This window comes from Anopheles gambiae, chromosome X, assembly GCF_943734735.2.
Source record: "Anopheles gambiae chromosome X, idAnoGambNW_F1_1, whole genome shotgun sequence".
Lineage (NCBI taxonomy): Eukaryota > Metazoa > Arthropoda > Insecta > Diptera > Culicidae > Anopheles > Anopheles gambiae.
The window spans coordinates 5319949-5343818 of record NC_064600.1 but is presented as its reverse complement, the minus strand read 5'-3'; the positions used below and the strand labels follow the sequence as shown (position 1 = coordinate 5343818).

The 23870-nt window shown below is 48.7% G+C and overlaps 1 protein-coding gene across 5 annotated transcripts in view; it reads left to right on the top strand.

Annotated features, from left to right (window-relative positions):
* The first annotated feature begins 2353 nt into the window (after positions 1-2353).
* Positions 2354-23870, top strand: part of LOC3289648 (uncharacterized) — a 139870-nt gene continuing 118353 nt past the window's right edge. For 2 of the 5 annotated variants that reach the window (XM_061657777.1, XM_061657751.1), the window contains exons 1-2: positions 2354-2505; positions 4379-5864. In XM_061657777.1, the coding sequence (XP_061513761.1) occupies positions 4442-5864 (1423 nt within the window). In that variant the 5' untranslated portion in view covers positions 2354-2505; positions 4379-4441. The other 3 variants (XM_061657763.1, XM_061657770.1, XM_061657760.1) reach the window with 3 other exon arrangements.

The following is a 23870-nucleotide window of genomic DNA, read 5'->3' as shown; positions in this document are numbered from 1 at the left end:
GAACACAAAAGCGAGATGGAGGAGCAAAAAAAACAAATGCTTCACTGCGGGCTCGCGCTACGAAAAAAAAGAAAAGACTCCGCAAGAAAAATAGCCAAACAGATTACGGAAACCCCTTTCGGAATTCGTTTTTGATTCCACCCGTCGCTTTTGCTAGTGGTATAGCAGCAGCACTGCCGGCGCTGCTTTGCTGCAACGCGTATGGGTTTGGGTGGAACCAACCGAGCAACCATCGCCACCCCGTCACCATCGGGCCGGGCAAGTTGTGCGATTTTAATTAGACTTGTTAGAAGGAAGTTGGCAGCATCTCATTCTTGTTTTTTGTTTCTTCCTTCGCTCTTGCCAATGGACTTTCCTGTTCCGTTTTGTCTCGGTGGTTGGTGCACGACTTGGGACGGTCCATTGTTCCAATGTCGATGCGTTGGCTTACATTATCCTTGGATAACATGGATACACACCCACACACACAGCGAGCTAGTAATCCCAGGGTATGCTTCGGCACAGATGTTACACGCCGTTTCCCTGGACAGTTGCGGGACAGTAAGGGGTACCGCGGGCCGGTGTCTGCAAGTACAACAGTTGGCCGTACCAGTGCGCGTAATTAAACCGATCTTGCACCATCACTTTCTCGCGTGTGTGGGTGTGGTTGCGTCCGCTGGATGGTAGCGTAGGCGTGCAACGGGGAAAATGGTCTGTGTAGATGTGTCTTTATGCGGTGGTCCATATTTAGAGGTCGGCAAGACCTATCGGATAGTATCTTAGGCTTATTAAAGTGCACCTGACTTTAAAGGTTCAGACTTCGTTTTTGGATGAGCTCATCAATGTATGTCCCAAACTTGCGATAGCATCAATTAATTGAAACCAGTATCAATTCTAGGCGTGTAAGAGCTCCATACACTTCCTCCAGGAATGTCTAAAGTACGCTAGATGCTAAATTCTTGTAGAATTGTTTATTTTTGTGAGATTATTTCAACATTCGAAGATTTCGTCCTATCCCCAATTTTACCGTATACATTTTAAAACTTCAAAGAGTTATGGGAATATACGCCATAATCGTCCAAACTATCCTAGATGATGCATTCTTGTCGAGCTGTTTATTTTGTAACACTCATTGAAACATTTCAGATTACTCCAGATATTCGATTAAGAATCGCCTTAACTACCTATTTAATGTTGGTTGTTTTTGATCGATCCTTTCGAAACTTGAAGATGTTACTCGTATGTCAATTCTTGGCCAATATGCGAATTTGACGCCTCGAAGAGCTCCAGACATTTGATCCAGAATCGTCCATGTTACCCTAATGCGTAAATGTGTTAGGACCTTAAAGAACTCCAGACATTCGCTTCAAAATCGCATAAACTTTCACGGATGTTGCAATCGTGACGAGAAGTTGGTTTGGTGCGATCAATTCCACACTTCAAGATGTGTTTCGCTACGTTAATTCCTTGCCGACTTGTGTGTAAATTTCATCGCCTCAAAGAGCTCCAGTTATTCGCTCAAAATCTTCAAACAAAACTTTTGCTTCTGAAATGTCCATAATGTTCGAGATGTTACATTCTTCGACAGCTATTAGCTGGATAGATTATTTCAATACTTTAAGATACTGCTAATTCAATAACTCTGGGCCTCAAAGAGCTCCGGACGCTTGCCCCAAAAATGTCCAAAACCTGCATTTTCGTAGCGTTGTTTATTTTGGCGAGATCATTACAACACTTCAAGTAGCGCCCCCAGTGCCAATTCTTCACGCGCCGACGTCAGCGCACGCATTTTGCAGTGGCATCCTCCCAGTCCTGTGAGATAGGCGTAGGCTGAGCGCGAAAACAGATCCGACAGGTTTGCCTCCCTATACACCCACCGAATTCCAACCTGCATAAACATGCAGCCGTGCAATTCGTGATGCAGGCCGTACACCTTCCCTTCCCATGTGCACTTCACATTGACCGTCAAGGATGGTTGAGCGTGGTGGTGGTGCGTGTGCGTGCTGTGGCTTCACCTTGTCCTTCGCTTCTGCTTGATCCCCGCTACTGCTCTGGACTCTGCATCTTTCTCTCTCTCTCTCTCTCTCTCTCTCTCTCTCTCTCTCTCGCTCTCTCTCGGCTGGTGGTCGCGCACAGGAATGCACGCCGTTTATTTATTCGATCCATACTGGTCGACTACAATGTTGTGCGTGACGGTTTATTGCTGTATCTGTGCGGTATCCGCGGTTCGCACACGTCATAAAGGCGAGCGCGCGCGCGTTCGTGCGCGCGCCTGCCTTTGCGCAGCTCGGAACAGCCTGTCCCTGTCGGACGCTTCCCCTGGTCCGCTACCGCTGCCGCACCTGCCGTGCCCTGAGTTGGACAATTTTTTCGAGCACACGGTCCCTGCACGTATCGGAGCTCAGTCGTAAAATCGAACGTGCCGCGTACGGTGACCGGTGGGACAACCGATCCGTCCGCGCGTCCGGCATTGGGTTGGGGCAGTTCCGCGCGTCGATTTGCTGCCGCGTGCTTTAGTGCAATCCCGTGAGTCGTGGTGAAAACCGAAAACGTTCTGGCGGTGCGCGTGTGACTCTTGAAGACTCGGAGAGGATCTTGCGCTTGCTGCGTAACAGCTGTCATCATTCCGAACTCCATCTTTCTTTGGACGGGCAGTCTTCGGTAGTACGGTGGCTTTACGATGCGATCGTCCACGCCCCATGTCAGCAATCAACTCTGCAACACAGTGAATCAGACCCCCAGCTGCCGGTTTCCCTCAAGACATACCGCGAGACCTCGTGCAAGATGCCTCCAACACGAATATGCCTCCCAGTGGGTCGTTCCGTTTTTAATCCGTTTGTTTTGGGGTAAAAATAGTTGCCTCCGTTCCCGCCGCCTCTCGCAACCCCCGTAATCGACCATCAAATACCAAGCTGCCTTTTTTGCACGCTAGCTTCTTCCGCGCTGCAGCCTCAGGATGAATGAAATGTGGTGCGAACGGTAGGAAGTTCGCGGCACTGTTGCTAACGGATTTGCACGGTACAAAATCCTTGAAACAAACAAACAAAAAAAAACCAAATCAGCAAAAAAAAATGCTCTCCCCCGGTGAATTATGCCACCAAGACTGGCAAGACTGTCCCGCCAGGAGCTACCTGACGGCAATGACGACAGTGCATAAAGCATGTGCGCGTCTCGCCGGTTCCCCCAAAACGCGGATAGACGGTGGTTTTAAAATAATAATTTACTAGTTTATTTTTGGTCCCATACACCTCCCCGCCTCTCTCCCGCCCTTCCCCGTTCACTCTCGCATCCAGGTGACAGATGGTGGCACCCTTCGCGCGCCAAGGTGATGGTCCACCGAGGATGCGCTCTGAAATATGAATGACCTTCGGAAGATGTCAGATATTCAGAGTCGCTCAGGTTTTTCTTTTCTTCGATGTTGTTGTTGTGTTTTTTTTCGGAAGATATGAGAAGATATGCGTGTTACCGCGATGTCAGGGTGAGTTTGTGCCACCTTTCTCAGCGCTCCTCCACTGGTTGGCCTTCCGCTATTGTTTACCTAAACAAACAAACAAAACACTCCAAGCTTCTAGATGTTTATCTGACAGCGTTATATATATACATGCGCCTGTCGGTGTCGGTAACGCCGCCTTGCTGACGTCTGCCGGAGTGGCAGATCTCGCTCGATCGATTGATGGCGTGTGTTGGACGTTTAGGGCACAAACAATAACGCTTTGAAGTCTTTCAGAGGTGCGCAGGATGTCCGCAGGCCTTCGGATCTCGGAAGATAAAGTGAAGTTCCTACAAGAAAGATGCCTCTCGCGTGCGAAATAAACAATCAATAACGCTTTCTGGTTATATCCTCGACCTTGCCATGTTTCCCCTCTCCCCCATTTGTAGACACGCATAACACGTGGTCGCCGTGGGCCTTTGATGTATCCATCCCTTACACCTCGATGCACTTGCGGGGAATTGTGGAATCTTTTACGATCACTACCACCACCACCACCACCACCACCACCGGACATGTAGACGAGCACCCGCACACGTCGGCGAACGGTGACGCCCGCTGTCGGAGCTGTAGGGACCGTCGTACGTCACTCTCGCTTTCCGCGTGACGACCACCACCCAACGACCACGCAAAGCCGGTCAGGCTATTTTTGGCCGGGCGTTTAGCAAGCGGGTCGGCGGCCCGTGCGCGACCAGCTGGGTGTGCATTGCGAACCGCTGCGCGGAGGCCGCAAAAGTATAACGACCTACAATCGGGGAGGCATATCGAGTGTTGCAGGCGCGCGGATTTGTGTTTATTGTTGCTTTTTCCGCTGTTTGGTGACGCACAAACGATGCAGTTTGGGTTTTTTTGAATTGAGAGATCTGTCTTTCAACTGCAATGGTGAATGTGTTACCTTTATTTCGACAGCGATGCGCCCTGCGAGGCAACGCCTGTTTTGTGAGTGTTACCTGCCGAAACTGAACTGCCGAAATGATGTCCTCCTACCGGCACAGCACGGCCAACGGTGATGGTGCGTGCGATGTGAACAACAACAACAACAGCAACGACGACCACAACAACAACCTGCTGACCGCTGACAATCTGCTCCGGCTGGCGCTGAAGAAGCCCAAAAGCTGGAACTGGGAGCTGACGACGTCCAGCTCGTCGCCCAACATTACCTTCCCCAAGATACAGCTGTTCGACGGCGCTAGCGGCGAGCTGATGGTGGAGGTCGATCGGCCCGACCGTGTCATCCGCTCCGGCTGCCCGGACACGGTGCCGAAAAGCGGTGGCAGCTCGCCGAGCCGCTACCGGCGCTCCCGCACGTCCCTGGTGCGGGAGAAGCTCACCACCACGGGCGATTCGCTGGCCGACATCTTCAGCCAGCTGCAGAACAAGGGCCTGGGCCATAAGCTCACGACCAGCGGCTCGCAGTACCGGCTGCTGCAGGGTGCGCAGGTGGACGAGTCGGCCCGCGGCTCGCTGCAGAAGAGCAAATCGGCCAACGCGATCGTGGTGACACCGGAGGCGCCGCCGATCGTACGGCGGCGCTCTCGCCGCTCGCTCGCCAGCCGCTCCAGCTCGATTCTGGAGCGCATCAGCGAGTTCTACGGCCGCAGCTCAACCGAGGAGGAAGATGTACTGCCCGCCGTCCCGCAGCTTCTGCTCGCGCCTGCCAGCGAGGCGGGATCGCCCGCGCAGGATGAGGGCGTCACGATCGAGGAGCTACCGGCGGACGACTGCCCAGCCGAGACTGCAATCAACGGTCCGCCTCGGCCCAAAATCTACAAGCTGGTGCGGAGCAACATCGGCACGCTGATGGTGCGCGAGGAAAGCTTCCACACGCAGCGCAGCCTGCGGCGTCGGCAGCGAGAGGCAGGCGGGGAGCGAGTGCCATCGCCCCCGGAGCTGGTGGAGCTGGACGAGCAGACGGACCGGCCGCGGCCAGCAGCAGGCGGAATAGAGCTGGACCGCAACCGGTACGAACGGGAGATAAGCCGCATCGACGGTTTGCTGTCCCGGGTGATGCTTTCGCACGATCTGCAGACGGAGGAACTGGCACGCGCGGACCTCGGTCCCAGCATACGCATCGAAGACGCACCGGAGGACGCGCTGGTGCGGGAGGTTATGAACGGGTTGAGCACGGAGCACCAGAACGGCTCGACGACTCGGCGGCCGAGGCGTCGCTCGAGGCGAAGCGTTAGTGTGGGCGGTAGCGTTACCTCACCGCATCGCCTCCGGTCCGCCTCCAGCTCGTCCACCTCGGACGGCGAGCAGGATCGGGGGTACCGTGGCACGCGGCTACGTGGACAGCATCGGACCGGCAGCTCGTCCCGATCCGGCTCGCAGAAACGCCGCGGTAGGACGCGCCATCGCGATCCGGACGTCGGACCGCATGCAACGATCAGTAACGGTAAGTGTCGTCGTCTCGGGGTAGGCCCTGGATGTAGCTACCATAGTGACGTACTTGTACATACAAACATACACACATACACACACACTCACCACTGGATGGCTCGGTGACTAACGATGTGCTCGCGGTGCTGTAATAATGCTTGCTGAGGTGGGAAGTACAGTGAAAGTAATTAAAACGTGTAGAACAGATGGTGTAACGCGTGTAGAGGCGCGTACTGCGGAAGGTAGTTGATACCGAGTTCTATCGCGCAATGGTGTAGTGAGAAATTGGCATTCGCTCCCTACTGCCACTGCCGCTCTTCTGTGCGTTACGCTTGATCACCCAAGCGTTACCGGGCTCCCGTTACGTGTCATGCCGTTAGTGCTTAGTACCCTAGCTATTCCACCACACTCTGTGGCCCCTCCGCGGCTGGTGCCATATCGGTGCGGTTTTGGAACAGGTGCGGACACCATACGGGACACCATTCCTTTTTCCCTCCTCTCTATCCCTCTCCCTCTCTCTCTCTCTCTCTCTCTCTCTCTCTTGGAAGACATGGGTGCAGCCGGAATAACGCTTTCTGGTCGCGTTAAAGGGAAGCAACTCGCTCGATGGCAGTCGGTGTTTTGTCGAGCCGTTTTGTTTTGATTCCATCGTTCGTTGGGCTCGCTCGCTCGTCGTTGCAAAAGGGGGACACGCGCCGGCGCACAACACACACACACACACACACACACACACACATACACACAGAGCAGGCAGGCTCGTGGTCGTACAGTGCCAAATGCATCTAAACGTCCGAATATGGTCTAATGCGGAGCAAAATTCTAGCTGTGTGCGAAGGTGGCCGCGAGTGTGTCACCTGAGCGATGGGTTAGAGCAGCGGTCGGCAATGTCTGGCCCGTCGCAACATTAAATCTGTCCTGGGACGGAAGGTGACCGAAGTTGAAAGAGGGAAGGGCACTATTCACTTAAAAAAATTTGAGTTAATTTAAGGAATTTAATTGTAATTAATTTTTAATTTAAGGAAAACAATCGAAGCCTTTCTTTCTGAATGAAAAAAAAAAAAAACTTTACTATAACTATGATCGTAATATGGATAGAAGGACTAAATTATTATAAGGGGGTCTCAGGAGCTCGTCTCAGGAGCTTGGGACACTTTCTTGACTAGTGACGGAAGCCATTCAGAAAGGCTAATTCTCCCTAAGCCTGAACGATTGAAGCCTTACGGGCTGGAACTGAATCCTGTTGAAAGTAAAAAACAAAGAGTTTTCAAAGACTTTTAGCGCAAGGCTCCAAATGGTTTTGAATAATGGAAAACAATGGCAATTTCCCTGTTATCGATATTTCCCCCAAACCAACTCAGGTGATGAATTTTTATTTATTTGTTTATATATTACATTTGCTATATATGGATCTGGTAATATATAGACTATGATCCTTACTATGTAATTCTACGTGTTTAAACTAATGTAGCCTATTTCTGAGTGCGCACGACTCTAAAATCCTAGTTTTAAAGGTCTGCGACAGGGTAAAGATCTCCTATACTCATTGTGCAGAAGTGTACACTATCTATGAGCTCTAGCAGGTGAGTAAATGGGAATATTAAACCCATGAAACCGAGATCTAACTACCGTACTGCTATTACAATTAGTTTTAATACTAGGAATGACCAATCTTGAACCTTGCTTGGATAATATTATTAAAGAAACACAACAATACCACCAATAGCATTGATTGACAACATTGTTTTATTTGTTTATGTTTTTTTTTGTTTCTTTTTTGTGTTGATAATGTACTAATTTAAGTGCAAAATTAACAGGCCCACAGTTTTCTATCATTTTACAAAAGTGTGGCCCATTTACCTCAAATGTTTGCCGACCGCTGGGGTTAGGGGGGGAGGGGCCCATCGTCCCATCTCGCTCCAGCGAACGGCCAGGCCAGTGCCTCGCAAGCCTCGTCGTCGTTGCAAACACGCACATAAACACACACACACACACACACAGCCAAGCGCAGGTGATGGAAACTTCGGCTGCCCTTCGCGCGCGCACACTGCTCTGGTGTGTTGGGCTCTCGTCATCGGCAGGCCGGCCGACCGCTGGCAGTTTGCTTTCCAGCGTTACCGGCTCGGCATCTCGGTTGTACTACGGCGCCCGCGGTAACTGCGCCGCCTCGTTACGCGCTTTCTCCTGGCCAGCCCGAGCAGGGCCCCTACGGAAGGGAAGCGGGGGGGGCGAGGAGGGTCTTTCCGGCTGGGGTTTCGACGCGCCGTGCCAGGCGTGTAGCACGCACGAAACCGGCGTGCGTCCTGTGAAACGGGAAACGGGTGGTGTTGTGAGTGTGTATTTAAAATAAATTGTGCATGTGCCATTTCGTGTGTGTGTGTGCGTTTGTGTGTGAGTGCATCGATGCACGTGAATGATTTGTAATTTTTGGAGCAAACAAAAAATCCCCCCTTCCCGAAGGAAGCCACAGCTGGCGAAAGAAACCCTGCGGGGCTTCTGCACGCGTGCAATTAATCAAACCAGCCCGATCGGGGCTCTCGCACAGAAGTGATCTCTTGTGTGTGCGATCATCATCATCACCGCGCCGTGCCAGTGCGTTTTGTTTGTTCTCACCCAGAGACAGTGTTTGTGTTGTGTGAGTGTGTGTGTGTGTGGGTGTGCGTTACTCATCCGTTCTGTGGTGGCATCGCTAATGAAGAAGCGTTAATTGCTGAACCCGGCTGGCCCCCTCCTCGGGCGCAATCCTCGGGCGCAAAGGTGTGTGACAATCGGGTGTATCGTTTTAATCGTAAGCACCCAACCACACGCGCGCACACACACTCACACACGCCCGCACACCTGGGAGCCGGCTGAAAGAAAGGGGCGCTCGGGCCGACCATCAAACAAACAAACAAGCATCTAGCAAACACATCCTCTGCACGATCAACCTGTTCACCGGGCCGCTGTCGCAACGGTCGCAACAGCAGCAGCAGCAGCAGCAGCACAGTGAGGTAGCTATGGGAGTTGATTAAATGGTGGCGGTAGTTGTGTTCTGCATCTGTTGTTATCCTTTCTGCAAATCGATTCATGACCTTTCCCTCCCAGGGGGGGGGGGGGGATGACTTTTATCGTCTTTGTGGGTTCTGTCATTGTGGTGTAAAAAAATACCCCCCCCCCCCCCTTATCGATGCGATTGACATTTTAATCGATTTGTCGAATAATAATCACTCTGCACAATTGTGAGGGCGGCGCACAAATACGACGAAGCATCGTATAGAGGGAGAGAGAGAGAGAGAGAGAGAGAGAGAAAGCGAACAAAGATACAAAAAAAAACCCCGAGCAGAAGTGCTTATGGAGCGCTGGCGAGTGGCGCTCCGTAAAAAAATGACATGTAATTTAAATATCAATTACATTGCCCTGCCTGTCAGCGTCCCGCTTCTCACGTGTCCCGAGCCGCACTGTGAGCGGATCGATCGTCACTTGCAGTCCCGAGTCACTGGGGGCAATCGTTGCGACAGGTTTCTTCTTGTTCCTGTGTTTTCTTATTTTTTATTGCTGTCGCTGTGGAAGTTTTCGACCGTTTCGACGATAAATGGCGCCTGTGACACGGTAGAACAGCAAAATGACGAATGGAACACGACAATTCGTAAAAAAAAATCATTGTGCAATATCATATCAAAAGGTACTTTCTCTAATTGTTGTAAATGAATGGGTCCAAACACTCACAAAACAAAGAGTAAATGATTATGAAAAGGCTTTGTCGAATTCATGCAATCGAATGTATTTGTTCGGTAAAATTAAAAATGTTCGATCGTGCACAGGCTAATAATTTCCTCTTTACGTCCTTTTATTGATTTACAGTTGAAAGCTTCGGTCAATAGCCAACCCGTAGTATCACTGCTACCGGGTATTTCAACACCACAGCGTTGAACTAATTTAAATCATAATTCATAATTCGAAAAATACCATAGTGTTACTTTTGAAATGCTACCGTACCTACTGTTCAATTCATTCATTTTTTTTTTACAAAACAATCGCAACATCAAAGCGCGTTCGGGATTGCGCGCCCGATATTAATACATTTTAAGCTTCTGATTACTGTGGTGCACGCGAATTGATGCCGGCGTTGAGGGTACACTGCACCTACACTCCATGCGATGTTAGATATTTGCCATTTGCTGTGCACAAAAGGATCCAGCACCAATCGATTGCTCGTGAAAGTGAGTTCTTGTTTGCCATTATAAAAGGAACCCGATTATTGTGGTTCCACAACAGCCCGGTGAATAGTAATTACAAACTCGTACCGTCGCTGTCGCATCTATTCCACCTATTCCGGTCCCTCGATGTGTGTTTTATATTTATTTTTTTTTCTCCCCCAATTTCCCAACACATGTAAAATCATATTCACATGGGCAATGGGAGGCCGCTCGTTCCCTCTCCCACCGGTAGCCGACTGTAACCTTGACCGGATCGTTGACGGTGACACGGTACAAACACCGTATCATACAAACTAACCACCGAATTCAGTGTTATAATCAACCGCACCGCGCACTCACACACGCGTACCCCCCCCCCCCCCCCCCCATCCCCCCCTTAGCGTGTGGTTCTCCCGCTGCACAAGCTCGTGTGCTCTAGTGATGGGAAACATTTAATTTTCCTCATAATCGATTCCAGCTAGCTCCGTTAGTTTGTTGGAATCGTTTCTGGATAGTAGAAATTAGTTCCGGAATCGGATCCGAAATTGGATTCGCAGTCGGAGTCAGTTTCGGCATCTTCACGAGGATAGGTATTTGGGTTCTATACTGTCTATGCTATGCTACGATTGTATTGATAGCCGCAAACAATTCAAATTTACTTGTAAACGATCCATTCTGAAGGAGATTCCGAGGCTGATTTCGCTCTTCTGATTTAATCACAAATTTTAAAACTTTAACTGATTTAAATTACAGAACTGCCAATTCCAGTTCCAAAGCTAATACTGATTCTGACTCTGGAACCAATTCCGGGGCCAATTTAAGAGCTGATTCCGGGATCGAGGTCAGTTCCGGAATCGAGGTCAGCTCCAGAATCAGCTGCGAAATTGGCTCCGAAATTGGATCCGGAATCAGTTCCGTAATCTGCTAAGAAATTGGATCTTGAATCTGCTACGGAATTGAATCCGAAAACAGGCCCGTTATCTGCCTCAGAATCAGCTCCGGAATCGGTTCTGGAATCATCCCCCGTGATCTGTTCCGGAATCGGCTCCGGCATTGATTCCGAACACGGTATCAGTAACGGGTAGTTCCGATTCCGAGTTTCCACCACTAGTTTACCCGTTCCGCCTCCAATGTCTGGCGTCGTCAAATCCGGCGGCGGGAGTTCGTTGTGGGACGACGACGATGACGGGTAGCAATTGAAATAGCTAATTTCAAAATTGCCCTCGTCGCTTGCGCCCGCCCGGCGTGGCTGTGTGTGTGTGTGTGCGGGGGAACGAAATTCGATACGGTCGGTACCGCACGCCGGAAAAACCCTGCACCGAGGAGCAACACGCGCACACAACAACAACACCGCGTACCAGCAAACACCTTTTGATATGACCAATTCATCATCATCCACTATCTGACACACACACACACACGCAGCGCATCACATCTGAACGGGTGTGGGATGGTGTGCGTTTTTTGTTTGTAGCATGACACCGTCTGAAAGGGTAGGGAGGAGGTGAAGGGATCCGTCTGTGCTGCTGGGTGTTTTATTACTTTTTACTGCATTCTGTCGATTGTCACTTATTTTGCGTTTTATTTAATTGTCGCCGCGTGTTTGTGCGAGCAATTATAATGATTCGTTCGTTTGGCTTTCTCTCTCTCTCTCCTTTTTCCTTTTTTGTGCGTTCTGGGGGAGCTGTGAGGCGATTTAAAACTTACACCACTTCAAACACGTGCGAGCGGAGTGTGTGTGTGTGTGCCGTGAACAGCACTCGCGAGAACGTCGGCCCGAAATCGATCCACAGACGCAATTTTGTTGCCATTTTCAGTCATTTTTTGTTTGTTGGGTATAGAGCTCGATTTGCACACGACAAAAACAGCGCGTGCTTAATGAGTGAGCGAGACCACCTCCCACGCTCAACAGGGCACAGCAAGGCGTTGCCGAATCTGGTGACAAATTCATTACCGTTACGGTAATACGGCGCTGACGAAGAGCGCGTTATAAATCACTACATTTGATTTTTGTTTTTTTGTTTTTAAAATATATTCTTCTTATCCGCTGCTTATTTTCCGTTCGCTATGCATTTCCATACTGTTACATCCTTTTCTATTTCCCCTTAGTTTAGTTTAGTTCCAATTAGATTAATACCAACAGGGCTAGCTAGGTTTTTAGCAATGTATGTTCAGCCCCAGAGGCAGACATATTGAAAGTAATAAATGAAATGAAATGAAATGAAATGAAATTTGATGGATGATGATGGTTAGTATATAGTGAACTGACAATAGCCTTCACTGAGCTAGGGTGAGTGAAATGATAAATGCTACATGAGTTTGGCAGCACTACAGTCAAGCTGGGAATTAAAGGAATTAAAAGTATGGTACGGGAACCAGTTACATGATGATGAAACGAGTAATTGAGAGTACCTAAACAAAATTACTAGTTACTTGTAACGGACAAGAGTTGGTAATAACCGTAACTAGTTACTAGGAACTGACTGTCAGATTGGAATGAACGAAAAAGAGTGGTAGTAGCTAGTATAAATCCACAGCTAGCTTCAAGTAAATGGTTGTTGGATTCAAACGAATTTAAAGCGAACAAACTAATTGGATCCTAAAAACTAATTGGATATAAATAACCAGATGCATCGTTAGTTGCTCCAATGAGTTCTTATTCGTAGAAACGTATGCCAATAATAGATAGTTAATTTTATTGTGAGGTTGTTTTCTATTGCAGGGTTACTCTCTTGCCAGTTCAATGTTGATATATTTCTAATCAAAATAAAATTACAACATTTGAACGCGTCCGCGTTGTCCAAGCCGCCAATGACGAACCATTCGAGTTGTAATTTTGTAAATGTTTTTTTTTAACGCAGTTTAAATGTTTGCTGTAAAGCTGGCTGGCCAACTCTGTACAGCTAAATTCTACACGAAACAGTTAAATATGTTCCGCCGAGTTCGTTCTGTTCGAGGTATGTCGGCTTGCGATCCGCTCAGTCGTACCGCTGTTGATGTTTCCTTTCCAGTCTGCTGCTCTGCTGGAGCAGACCGCCGGAAAATGTGGCCAAATATTTGGGTGACTGTTTGCAACGCACGAAGCAACGGAGTCCAGCACGTGCTTACATTCTTTGTCGGCAAGACTTCCCCGCTGTTTGCGGCAGCTTCGGTGCAAAAGTCAACGATTTTAATCCAAATCTCTCCAAATCAACAAACAAACTCCAAGCACAAAGGGGCTCTCAGGGCTACAAGTGAGTTGTTTAGCAAACACACACATACACACAGAAATAGAGCCGTAGACGAAAAGTAAAACAAAAATGCATTAGCACTCGGATCATAATCTTGCTGCGCAAACAGCTTAGGGCAGCCGCTACACCACCCGGTCTCAATGATGGCCGCCGTTGTCTTTTCTGCACAAAACCGAATCCGTACAAACGATATCTTTTATTGCCCTCAACCCCCCCCCCCCCTCCCCCTCCCACTCCCGCTCAGTTGCACATACATCAATGGTTGGTGCTTGGTGCGCGGAAATGCATCATCCCCGATCAACTAACGCGCGCGAGCTGCGAGCAGGGGGCGGGCAGTGGGTGCATCTTTTTCGCAAGTAGGTGCTAATTTGTGCACCGCCGCGCAGAGCAGCAGCAACTGGGAGGTTAACCTTTCATTCATTCGCTACATCGCTGGCACCGAGCGGTTGTGTGTCTGGCGAGCGAGGACGGCAGAGACATCTTAACTCACATGCTTACCCTTCTGCGGTGATGGTGCAAAGGAGCGAGCGCGCGCGCGCTTCTCTAAATTGTTTTCGTTTGATTTGTGTGGCAGAATTTAATGATAGCTCTTACGGCCGGGGGAAAAAGGGCCCGGATGTTTGATCGCACATTTCTTCACGCGGTGGTATGGGAGCATTTCACCCGTACCGGCCAGCAGCTCGTTCCGGTGGCGGTGTGCAAAATGTTTTTCACGCTTTTTACCGGTTGCATTATTTGTGTTGGAAGAAATTCTAACTTGAATTGTAAAGCAAAAACGCTTCACAATTGGATGTAAATGCTTGACGACACTACAGGGTAATGTCTTTAGCGACTAAGGGGAGTGGTTCAGATGACTTGGAGCACCAAGAAGATGACTGTTACGTCAAGAAGACACTATGGGTACTGGGTCATGTAAATAAGGCTGTTTGTACTAAAAGCTAAATGTACTGATTCTACTGCTTAGCATTTCAATTAATTTATTTTAATAACTGTTGTATGGAAATCAATTTGTGCATTATTAATGAAGCTGCGCCTTGTCTATATTAATGTGTATCTCGAATAGTCACTTGACCTGCCAACTGTTTGAGTAAAATTGTCCCATACTACTACATCTACCGCTGATATATCCTGTTGCATCATTAACGCTGCATTAAACGTGAATTGGTAGTGAATATGAATTACAACGAATTTCATACATGATTCTAACGCTTCTAACCATTTTCAGAATTAATTATTTTATTTAGCTATAAATGTTACACAATGTTACAGAACAAATTGGAATGTGCACTTGAATGATCAATTCTCAGTTGGATTCCAGGAGCATTTAGAAAGCCTAATTTGAAAAAAAATACCGTGTATTTTCCCAAATTGAGGCAGTTTATTACATGGAGAAAAAAAACTCCTAATACAATGTGTTCCAGGATTGAAAAAAAAAACAGTCAAATACAGTGCATGTTAAAAAATGATGAGCCAAAGACGAGATTGGCGTTAAAATCAAATCTGAAGTGTTCCTATTAGTATTTTGCCGGACAGAAATTCTACTTGGAGTGTTAGTGGTACTTGCTCTAGGCATCGTATTATTGTCATGCAACCACATGTTAGTGTTGACCAGAGGCAGCTGGTATGGAAAGAATTTTTGGAGATCTTTTTTACAACATTTTTAATATCCTTTCGAGTATTTTATTCAGCTGAAGTTGTGCAAATACGTTGAAAAAAATTACAACCAAAACAAAGTAGCTAAGAGTAAACAAGATAGCATACTGTTTTGGTGAGCGTGCTTATTTGACCATCACTGTATTTTTTGTATTGAAATTTTAAAAATCTCTAGCATTCAGCTTCATTAAATACGTGAAACGAAATATCATTGGAAAAAGAAGGTTGGAATGTGTTCCTAATGAGAAGCTGTACGGGCTCTTACAAGATAGAGCGTGGTTCGATGGGATCTAAAGTTTTCTAATTACATCGCAACGTAAGTCTAGCAAAGCCTGTTCGTTAGATGATCAACATGAGTGAAGTAAATCCTCGCTTTAAGGTATGAAAATTCTAAAAGCTCGATAACTCCAAACAAGGAAGTGTTTTATGAAGCAAAAAAAAACATAAAAAATAAATAAAATAAGACAAGATACTCCAAAATGTATAAACCCGTGTGTTTTGTAAAATGAAAAAAGTGATACTAAAAAAACGAAAAAAAAATCCTTTGCACTGTACTCCATTGTATATTGTACGCAGCTTTGCACACAGCACCAGCAATTAATGCAAGCGAATAAAAGCAGGAAATGCTCCAAACGCATCGATGTGTGCATGCAAATGTCCCTGCGTCGCTCCTAGCCCACCCCCCCCCCCCCCGCCCATACCCCCTTCTAACCTTAACCAGTGTGTATGTGTATTTGAGTGAGCAATTTGTTATAATTATTAGAACGCTGAGCGTTTTGATTGCTCCTTCATCCTGCCGCCCATCGCTTTCCCCGTCGCTTTTCACCCAATGTGTGCGTGTGTGTATGTGTGTGTGCGCAGCATTCCGCTAGAAAAATAGTCTCTTCATCGCAAAGTGTTCACCCCCCCCCCCCTTCCTCCCCAGCACTCCCCAGCTATACCACCCCGCACCCCTTCCTGTTTTTCTAAATTTTTGTATAAACAGTCCCACTCTCCCACATCCTTTGTGTTTGTGTCAATGTGTGTGCGTGTGTGCACGCGTTGTGTTGTCGTGAACAAAACCAGTCCCTTTTTATTTGATTCGAATCCACTCTCTCTCTCTCTCTCTCTTTCTCTCTCTTTTTCTTTTTTCTTTCCATCCCATTCCTGCCGAACAACCATCTGCTTCTGTCTTGCACCAACCCGTTCCTCCTTCACCATCACCACCACTACCCCCCCCCGCCCGTTTGGTTTGGCTCGTCGCCGCTGTTTTGTTCCCTCCAGCGGCAGCAGCAGCAGCACCGTCCTGCCGGCGTGCCGCCCCCACCGTCCCGCACTGCCCCAGCGGTCGCCGCTTTTCCGCGGACGGCGGTGGGCCGGACACGCTTGCGCTCGAACGCTTCCGCGCGTCACTGGCCCGGCGGCCAGATTCGCGCGATGCATCCGCGATCACCATTGACGTGCCAGCGATCGGCGCGAGTGCATCGCCTGCAGCAGCAGCAGCCACCAACACACGCCAGTGCGCGGTACAACCGAACAGCAGCAGCAGCAGCAGCAGCAGCAGCAGCAGCACATCAGCATCGTCCTCGGGCAGCACGCTCTCCACCCTTTCGCCCTGGACGTCCGGTGCGGACAGTGAGACGCAAAGTCCGGCCACCGTCGCTAGCAACACCGCCACCGCCAGCAACTATCCGCTCGGACGCTCCATCTCCGTGCCGTGCGGGACGCCGCGGGAAAGCAGCAGCGCCGAGCACGACTTTCTCGACCGGTTGCGCCGCTCGCTGGTGCCAATCACCGGGGACGCACTCCGACGCCGCTACCTGATGGAGGACGCCGGCCAGCTAGGCCAGGAGCGGCCACCGCCGCAGCAGCCAGCGGACGAGGCGCCGCAGCAGCCGGCGGTGCTGAGACGCGATCCGCCCGGCCGGCGCCACCTCCGCACCATGTCGAGCGTGGTCGAGCAGGTGCTGTACACGCAGCGGGCAGCGGCCACCAGCAGCGGCAGCAGCAGCAGCAGCCACGGCAAGCCGCCGACCGGACGACGCACGCTCAGCCCGCCGACAAGCGACGAACCGGGACCCGGTGGACTGGCGGCCAAGCGGGCGCCGGAGGAGGCGCCGGAGCCGCCCGAGGAGCCGCCGCTGTCGTCCGAGCTGGCCAACACGGTCGAGCCACCGTACCGGGGCCGCCGCACGCTCAAGTACTACACGCGCCGCTACCGCACCTCCATCCACTACGACAACCCTTAAGAGGAGGAGCACCGCTACCTATCGCCTATCGCTCTCTCAGTTTAACAGTGTGTTTGTGTGTGTGTGGTTGTGAGTTTTTTGTGTAATGTATATGTGTGTGTGTGTATGTGTGTGTGTGGGTGAAAAATCAATCGCAACACAAATCAACCACTTCAGCAATCAAAACAAACAATTCTGGTGTGAGTTTTCTTCCTTTCGTCCCTTTTTTTGTTGGAAAAACTCTTACAATCCCCCTCTCAAATTTTTTATCATATTTTTGGAGCCTGCAAAAAGGACCTCCATCGACAGTTTGATCGCTGGTGCACAAGCAATGGGAAGCTGAAGTAAAGAGTTAGTGAAAAGGAGTGTGCAAAGAGGCAACATTGAATTACGTTAAATTTAATTAAATTCACTCCACCCCTAAACAGGCAGTGAGGCTTGCGGGCAGGTTGTACCGTGGGGTGCGAAGAGGGTGTCCTTATCAGGCGGGTCCAATCATTGGGGAACACACACACACTTGGAGCAGGATCAACGGTCAGCTCGTGTCAGTAGGCAGAAGCGACTATCGATGCAACGATAAGCCTGTCCAAGCTTTGTCTGTCAATTTAGTGTGTGTGTGTGTGAGAAGAAAATAGAGAATTGGCTCCTCCACTCACACACACACACAAACCTGTACCAAACAGAGAAAATACAGGGTTTTCCAGGGATTATCCTAGTTGTGGGACACTTTCTTGACTTTTTCCTATTGGAAGTGAACATCATATGTTGGACTATTGGAAATTGGACCTTTTTGGACAGGCTCGTTGGACGTTCCTGTTGGATTTGTCAAACAAGGATGCAATAGAGTCCAATTCCCATTACATTAAGTTCATTTACGGTAAGAAACAGTCAATAAAATGTCCCACAGCTGTGAGAACTCTTGGAAAACCCTGTAATGTAACGCTTCAGCCTAGCCCCAATCTGGCGCCCCCCGAAACTGCAGCGGACAAGGCCATAAAAGAGAGTCCCACTATCCGTCCGTGTGTATGCCGCTGCGTGTGTACGAGCAGCTGTTTCGATCCTTCTTACCCTCCCCCTCCTCGCATCGGTCGGTGTCACTAACTCAAGCGTACAAACAAAAAAAAAATACAAAAAAACGGTTGTAATGGACTGGTCAAAAAATAAAGTTTGCTAATAACCATCATCATCAGCATCATGAATGTTCCCTTTGGTTTCGTTTTCTTGTTTTTTTTTTGTAGCGCTTTTCGGATGACTTCTTACCCAATTCCCGGTATCCCTCCTCCCCCCTCCTCCCTTTTTTTCGTGTGATCCCAATGTTCGGCTCCTTGTTCGGCGATCCCGGCGGCAGCGGGCAATAGTTTCCATCGTTTCTCTACCGTAAAAACGCTTTTCCCTCCGGGTTCGCTCCGCCCTCCCACTGCTGGAGGACAGTTTTCCCAGCGCACCATAATCTAGTAAACCAATGTTCCTCGTCTCTCGTTTTAGCGGGGAGGGGTGGTGGTACAAAAGTGTTCGCACACACACATATTTTTGTATGATGAAGCCTAAAACCTGACGGTTACGTCGCCGTAAATATCGCAACTTAATTTGCCGTCGGCCACCGTCTCCGACACGTGCGTGTGTGTGTGTGTGTGTGTGTGTGGGGAGCAAGGTTGCAGGGCTAAAAGGGCCAGCCGGGGCCGGGATGACCTCGTCGTCGTAAAAACTCCATCCGAGTGCTGAGGAGCAGCAGCGGCAGTTATGCGACGTTTTTTTTTTATTTATTTTTAGTCGGCTCGAGGGGAAGGGGACACTCAGGGGGAGGGGTTCGGTTGCGGTCCTAATGTCGCACGGTCACGCAAAGCTGCCCCAACACACAGACTGGCGTACCAGATTGGGCCAGATTTTAGTGGACAAAAATGTACATGCAACACTCTTTTTTGTGCTTTCGTTTCGGTTCTTGCCCCTTCTTGTAATCATTTTTAGCTATTTTTTTGTTATTCAAATAAAAGCTTCTGTAGCTTCTACATCCATATACAGTAGCTGAAATTAAAAAAAAAAAACATAATTAACTTAGATTTACTTGAAAACAGTCCAATCGAGCAAGCAAATTTGACAGCACTGGACAGTTTGTGACGTCAGGCGTACGCCTAAAGGTATGCAATTGGCTAAGCAAAACTAGCCTATTGTCGGCAGCGGCAGTACGTTTCTGTGTACACAGCGTTGCCGGTGTCGGTTCGGTGTCGCATCACTGTCAAGTTACTGTTGTGTGTGTGTGTGCTTTTTGTTATCGTACATCTTACCCGTTACCTTCCGAATTACACAACATTACGGCGTCTTTCAGAACGACAGCAGCGACAGCACACAAAAAAAACTTAACCTGTGTGCCACTGTGTGTAAAGTACACGCGATGCGTCCGCTTTTCTCTTTTTGGTAGGAGTTTTTTTTTTTTTTATTTGGAAGATTTTTGTTTCTCTTCTATTTTTTGTTGTCTTTTGCTCGCACTCTTCCGCTTCAAAGGACGCTTTCAGACACGGTTCTGTGCTGTGCTGGTTCACCTTCACACACAGCCACATTAACAAAAAGAAGGGGTTTGGATTTGCTTCCCTTATCGCGCTCCATTCGCCTATGTCCTCGGCACGGAGCGCTTATCGGGATTGCTGGCCGCGCTGGCGTAGCAGGTGTGCATTTCCGGACCATACTGACGACCCAAGTGCGTATTATCGTTCGTTCTGCCCTCTGGAAAAGACTTGCAGCAGCAGCCCCCGGCCCAGACATTCTGGAGGTTCGTGTGATAAATGGTGCCTTTGCCCGCTTTGCACGGCGAGGAAAGAATTGGGGAGGAATTAAGCGATTCCACGTAAATCCCACTACCGGACTACCGGTCGCCGGCTACGGCTTGCTGCGCGTGAGAATGGTTTCACTCTTTGCTTGGTCGCTCGGTTCACCTGAGAAAACACGCGGGAGAAGTAAAGGAAAATAAGTACAGTATTAAAAACACTGCCACTGTTCTGTGCTCCGTTATCGGTGTTTCCAGGTGCGGTGGCGTGGAACCGAGCTGGCTAGAAAAGCCGAACGCACGTGGTGTGTACCTCGGGCCTGTTTGCCAAAAGCGGGTGCCGAAAGTTGGGCGTACGCCGCCGACACGGCTATTGGAAAGCGATACTCGGTGGAAAACAGTGCGCCGGGATTCACGGTCGTCAATGTAAACATCAAAGCGTTCTGTTCTGACGGAGGTGTTGTGCGTGTGCGTGGTATCGCATACGAGTGCTCCAGTGCACTAGATCTTGACCCTGTTTGCTTTTGCGTGGATGTGTGTGGGCACTACGAAATGTCAGGAATAAGAACTATAACAGATCTAGATTTAAATGTCAATTTCGTGTACTGAAAAATGAGAAGTATGGCTTTTTAACTTCTTCTAGCAGCCTGATCGGAAATCTACTTCTTGGAGATATATCACGATCAACCAATACAGCTGAAAATTGAAAAAAAAAACTTCTGTTGATTTTCCTTTTTTTGTGAAAATCTTAATTTTGAAGAGATCTGCTTGAAATAATTGGGATTGTGTGCTGATAAGTAGGCGAAGGATGCTGAATAGTGTGCTGGAGGAGAAAGTCGAAGATATATTTAGTGGTTGATATCACCAAAATCATTTAGTTCTTTGTTCTGGAGGTAACCAAAGACCTAGCAGTTCGCTAAAGAACTTCTAGACTACATCTTAAGACCACCTACACAAAAATCTTGTCCAAAAAGTATAGCTCATGTGTACTTCCCGTCATTTGATGTCCGGGTTTGGGCACTCACATTGCAGTGAGGACCAGGCAGAACATAGCAGTCCAGAGTTTTTCCTTAGGAACTTCTACCGAATGTCTTAGGAGCACCAAGCAGGCGAAGGATGCTGATAAGTTTGCTTGAGGAGAAAGTCGAAGATATATTTAGTGGTTGATATCACCAAAATTATTGAGCTCTCTTTTCTGGAGGCAAACAAAGACCTAGCAGTTCGCTAAAGAACTTCTAGACTACATCTTAAGACCACCTACACAAAATTCTTGTCCAAAAAGTATCGCTCATGTGTACTTCCCGTCATTCGATGTCCGGGTTTGGGCACTCACATTGCAGTGAGGACCAGGCAGAACATAGCAGTCCAGAGTTGGCCTTAGGAACTTCTACCGAATGTCTTAGGAGCACCAACACAACGCACAGTGCAAGATGGCCACGGTTTTGATATCTGTTGAGAACTTTACATTTACAATTGTTTCAATTTTTGCCACCAATCTTTGTGGGTTGAATATTTAGCAGGATATTGTGGAACGAGCTTCTAGCACACGTCTGAAAACCAAAAACAATTACCAATATTTCGGATCGTACGATATGCCCTCCGATTTCGGCTTTCGTAAGTATCACGAATGTTTTGGAGAACGTTGGGAGCAGGACAGGCGTTGACTTAACGACTTTGGGCTTAGTGTTGAGCAGCAGTTACTAGCAACATCATCCAAGCGTACCGGAAACGTTCCCGGGCAGTGATTGTTTGGGATGTTTGGAATTTGGAACACAGACTCACAGACAACAAAAAAAAAAAACAAAAAAAATTGATCACGTCTCAAGCCGTTGGTCATGCCATCGGGGCCTGGTCATCGGGATGTGCAATGACGCCCCTGCTAATGACGGCCACTTGTTCCGTGGTACCTTTTTTTTGCGTTTTGCTCGAAGTGAATGTACCAAGATCTCACCGTACCAATCGTACGGGTACGGAAGTCACGAAGATGCGAAGCCTGATTTGCGCCTTGGAAGCGGAACCGTTCGCCCTAAGGGCAGACACAAAGAAAATGGAAAAAAAAACCCTGGCCCCGGGCGCGTGTGTCTCGCATGATCTTGCCAATTTCGCCCGCTGGTCGGGTTCTATTTTTGCAGCAACACCACGCCTCACGTGATTCGAGTTTGAATTGTCCCTCCCTTCCCCCACACAGCCCTCGAGGTTTGACGTTCGTCGTGTCGGCGCAGGAGGTCGCGTGATAAGCCTTTGGCCGCCGCCGCCGCCCGCCCGTTTGATTGATTGATGTTGCGAGCTTTTCTTGTCGTGCGAATGTCGCACGCGGTCGCACGCCCGAATGGGTTTTTGTTCTTCTGTCTTGCTGAGCTATCGTTTGTTTGTTTGATTTAGAATTTCCGGCCCCGGAACTCCTCCTCCAGGACCGTTTGCCTCCCCCGTGCTCAAGAAGGGATCATTTTCCCTGCCATGCCTGGAATGTGCAAAGCTGTACCAAAAAGGAAACGCGGCGCAAATAGTAAAAAACAAAAATTCGCAAAATACCCGCTATTCGGATTACTGCATCCATCCCGCCGCTTCCGTGGTGCTGGTTGGTGTACGGGCGTATTTATAAATCTTGCAAAATCTTTCAACATTTTCACTTCGCACACCGCGCCCCGTTTGCATATTGGAGCATCTACATGCGGATCTTTCAGCACCAGCGATGGGCGATTCGCTAGCGGAAAGTGTTTAATGGGCGGTCATAAAATGTCATTGCAAGATGTAGGCGAGAGAGAGAGATAAAGAGAGAGTTTACGTGCAGGGGCACGTGAAAGCCGTGCGAAACTCTCCACCCGGCCGAATTCCTTCGCACAGGATCGCGTATCACTCTAAACATTTGCCAAGCAAATGTATGCAGGCCAATGCAAGATTAATGCCGCAAAACGGTGGTTTCCGAGTCGCGAGCGAAAGGTACGGCCGCACCGAAAAGGTTTGTTATCTGGCACCTTCAACCGGCGATAGCATCATCATCATCCCCATCGGCGAACATGACGTTCGCCCGTTTCGGGATGTCAATAAACGGGCGCGACGGGCGATTCCCAATATCGGAAGAACATCAGTCTTTACAGTAAGTGTCTGAAACGATATTGCAAACACAGTGTGTCACGCGTAAGAATGGATTGTGAACGCAACACAAAAGATAAAATGGGACCAAACAAAAAACAAAAAAACACCGTAAAAGCAACAGCCATCGATCAGCGTTTCCGACGTCTATTTTCCCATAACCCACAAGAGAGAGAGAGAGAGAGGGCAGTGGCGGTGAAATGAAAGTAAAGTGTAATAATAATAAAACCCTCCACCCCGTTCGAGCATCAACTGATGGAAGTTGGATGGGTGGGAAAATGTCTTTCGCGCGGGGTGCAGCGATCGAGCAGAGCAGAGCCTGGCCGTTGTTCCGCGTTTGTTCGTTTCCCGTATCTAACCAAACTTCTTGGTTTTTGTTTTTTTTTTTGCTCTCCGACACAATTTTGCCAAAAACCAATTCGACGGATTCCAATTCGATCCTTGCTTTTGTTGCTGCCGAACGATTATCGCAGGGTGGCTGATTGTGCCGCTCGATCCGAGCGCGTGTAAGCGTTTGGGGCCGTTTCTTTATGTTATTTCCCCCTCCTCCTTCCGGTGAAAGGCACACTCCACCCGGAAGCCGATCAAGTGTCAAACCAAACAGGTCGGAAATGCTGTTTTGCTGCTGCTGGGCGACGAATTTTCCACTTGTCGTTTGTTTATTATTTAATTTAATTTGATTAGCAGCTACGTGAGGGTTTGCTTTGTTTTTTTGTTTTTTTTTTGGGTTATTATTGTTTGAGAAAGATACTTTTCGGCGCTCGAATGCTGCTTGAAATGAGAACAACGTCACCGACACGCAGCTAAATTCGATTTGAATCTCATCTCCTCCGATGTACCGCCGATCAGGCAACAGACCCGGATAGCTTTATTGAATATTGGATAATGGAACTTATCCCCCCTTCCCCT